The sequence below is a fragment of the Diprion similis genome, chromosome 13 (genome assembly GCF_021155765.1).
Source record: "Diprion similis isolate iyDipSimi1 chromosome 13, iyDipSimi1.1, whole genome shotgun sequence".
Lineage (NCBI taxonomy): Eukaryota > Metazoa > Arthropoda > Insecta > Hymenoptera > Diprionidae > Diprion > Diprion similis.
The window spans coordinates 11,596,218-11,598,881 of record NC_060117.1 but is presented as its reverse complement, the minus strand read 5'-3'; the positions used below and the strand labels follow the sequence as shown (position 1 = coordinate 11,598,881).

The 2,664-nt window shown below is 44.2% G+C and overlaps 1 protein-coding gene across 1 annotated transcript; it reads right to left on the bottom strand.

Moving 5' to 3' along the window:
• Positions 1-1,215: 1,215 nt before the first annotated feature.
• LOC124413875 lies at positions 1,216-2,430 on the bottom strand. Its single transcript, XM_046894661.1, has one exon. The coding sequence runs from the start codon at positions 2,428-2,430 to the stop codon at positions 1,216-1,218; it is 1,215 nt and encodes a 404-aa protein (XP_046750617.1).
• Positions 2,431-2,664: the final 234 nt, after the last annotated feature.

Genomic DNA, 2,664 nt, shown 5'->3' with positions numbered 1-2,664 from the left:
ACATCGAACAAACTTGTAATGTAAATAGTAGTGTAGATGACACAGCGAGTAATATAGTGATAGGGATTACCGAATCAATGAACATATTTGCACCGATTATAAAAAAGAGATTACCAAAAAGATGGCAAAGTAAACCATGGATCACAAATGCAGTGAGAGAAGCAAGTAGACAAAGAGACCAAGCATATAAAAGAGCAACGAGCAGTAAATCAATCGACGATTGGACACAGTACAGGACGATGCGTAATAAAGTAGTTTTAATAACAAGACAGTGCAAAAGACAGTTCTACGAAGAAAATATTGACTCGGTTAAAGCAGACCCGAAAAGAATGTGGAAAACGTTGAAAACAGTACTGGGAGGGGAAAAAAAAAGAAGAAAATTACAAAGGAATACAGTTTGATGGAAATATATGCAAAAACAAAAAGGATATAGCCAATAAATTCAACGATTTCTTTTTAAACAGTATAGACGACATTCTCAATCATGGACAAGATGACGGTGGATACGACATTGACACTGATAAGTAGATAGGATATAAGAGTTCTGGCGCACAATGGCGGCGTTTTGAGGGGGGGTTCCCCCCATTGCTACGGCCTGGCCGGGCCGGCTGCAGCGGCGCGCGGCAGCGGGGGGGGGGGGGTGGTGTCCGCGAAGGGTGCGCGAGGAGCCCGCGGGGGGGGGGGGCGCGAAGGGCGCGCGGGGAGCCCGCGGGAGGGGGGGGGGGCATTAGGCGCGCGGTAAGTCCCCAGCGGCGCGGGGGGGGGGGGGGGGGGGATCCTGTCGGGTCCTGTTCGACGGCGGGAAGCTCGAAGTTAGATAACGCTAGACCACTTGAGAAAAATTCCTGGAAATGCAGCCTTTCAGCTCATGCCGATAATGAATGCAGTGGGTGGTAATGTAAATAAATCTGTACATACTAAATTTTATCATAAATGCCGGATGCAGCTGTTGAAATAAATCTGTCACACATAAAAGATTCTTCAAAAATTATTAAAAAATACCAGATGTCGGTTACGGGAGGATGGTGGGAGGAGCAAGTCAATTTCAAAATAACAATTAGATACACTGAACAGATGTTTTTATTTATCCTCAATTACATTTAGCTTTGCAGCTTCTATATAATAATTGATCATGTTATTAATAATTTCAACAATCAACCTTATACATATTATTTTCTACATTCTTACATTTAACATATTACTCTAAAAATTGGCTTATACTAATTTCTTGACCGTGCCACTAATCGGACTGTACTCAACGACCCGATCGTGCAAGATCATACAGTAGGCTGCGGTGTTTCGAGGAAATTCTACGCTTGCTTCAAATTCCAGCCGGATGTCCACCGGTCCGGTTTTCAACGATTCATTTTGTTTTGAGCAATCGATGACGATCAGGGAAGCGCGTTTTATAAATTCACTTTTCGAGAGCAGAGGTTCGGCTTCCTTGTTGTAGTAGGATGTTTGAAACTGGACATACATATCGTACAGAATGGCGTATTGATTATTGGAAATATCTAGATTTAAATTCCCATAGGGGTAACACTGTGAGTTGAGAAAGAGTTTCACATCTCTTATTCTACAATGATCGAATTCGCTAGCATTTTTCAATGCCTCGTTTTTCCTTGCAGTTTGGAATCCCATTATGACGTATCTAGGCTTCTCCAGCTGTGTCGATGTCTTGACCGCCCAGACATGCCGCGCCGTTGATGGCAGCATCGGATACACGTACGTTTCCCAAGAACGAAAACTCATGGGAATGGCCGAGTCCTTGGCGATGTAGTTGAGTAGCTGGATTTTCGGCTTGTCGGCTAGTTTGATGTAGGGCAGCAGCCACTCGACTTTTTTGAGGGTAATTTTAAACTTCTCGGTATTGTTTGTCTGAAGTACAGCATTTAAATCGGTGTTAGTGCGTGTGAGAATCAACTCATGTTTGGCATTAACGACGACTCGGCAATAATCCTCGGCGAATCCCAGCAGATAACGCAGCGGTATAACGACATCAAAATTTCCAGCATCATCGGCCAGGTTGATATCGGCAACGCTCAGCCAACCGGTGTTCTCCAAGCCGCGCTGTTGCCCTGGGGTGAGGGATAAGTATCCCTTCATGATGCTGGTGATGCCCACATTTTTATTTCGATCAATTTCCACACCGTTCAACTCGTATCGAATTTCCTCAAACATATGGCAAACAGCCATGTTGACCAATTTTGTAGCGGCCACCATGGAATAATCTTCTTTTGTAACTTTCCCGTGAATGTGCAGGGAGCTTTTTTCCGGTAGCACGCACTCGTTCTGATTTTGAACGGAAATTCGAATTTCATCGTTATTCCCAAAGGTCGATGATGCAAATGGCTGGTGAGCGTGAACCTCAGAGTGTGCGATCGATTCGTCGAATGTCACGGGTTTCTGTATTCTTATTATTTCCTCCATGGTAACACGCACAGGATGCAGCGAACACGAATTTTTATTTTCCAAAATTTCCACGTAATCGAAGACCTAGACTCTGGAGAAACCGAGCGTTCAGAGGTGTCAGCTTCAGCGGAGATGTCAGCTTCGTCAATGGTGCTGGACGACTGATGATATTTGGCCATGACGTCTCGCTTTTATAACTTTTGCCTGACTTTTTCGTCTCAAATACAATCCCCATTATTTCACCGATTTTAC

Coding starts and splice junctions, on each gene's coding strand:
- LOC124413875 (XM_046894661.1), bottom strand. CDS start 2,430: ATGGAGGAAATAATAAGAATACAGAAACCCGTGACATTCGACGAATCG.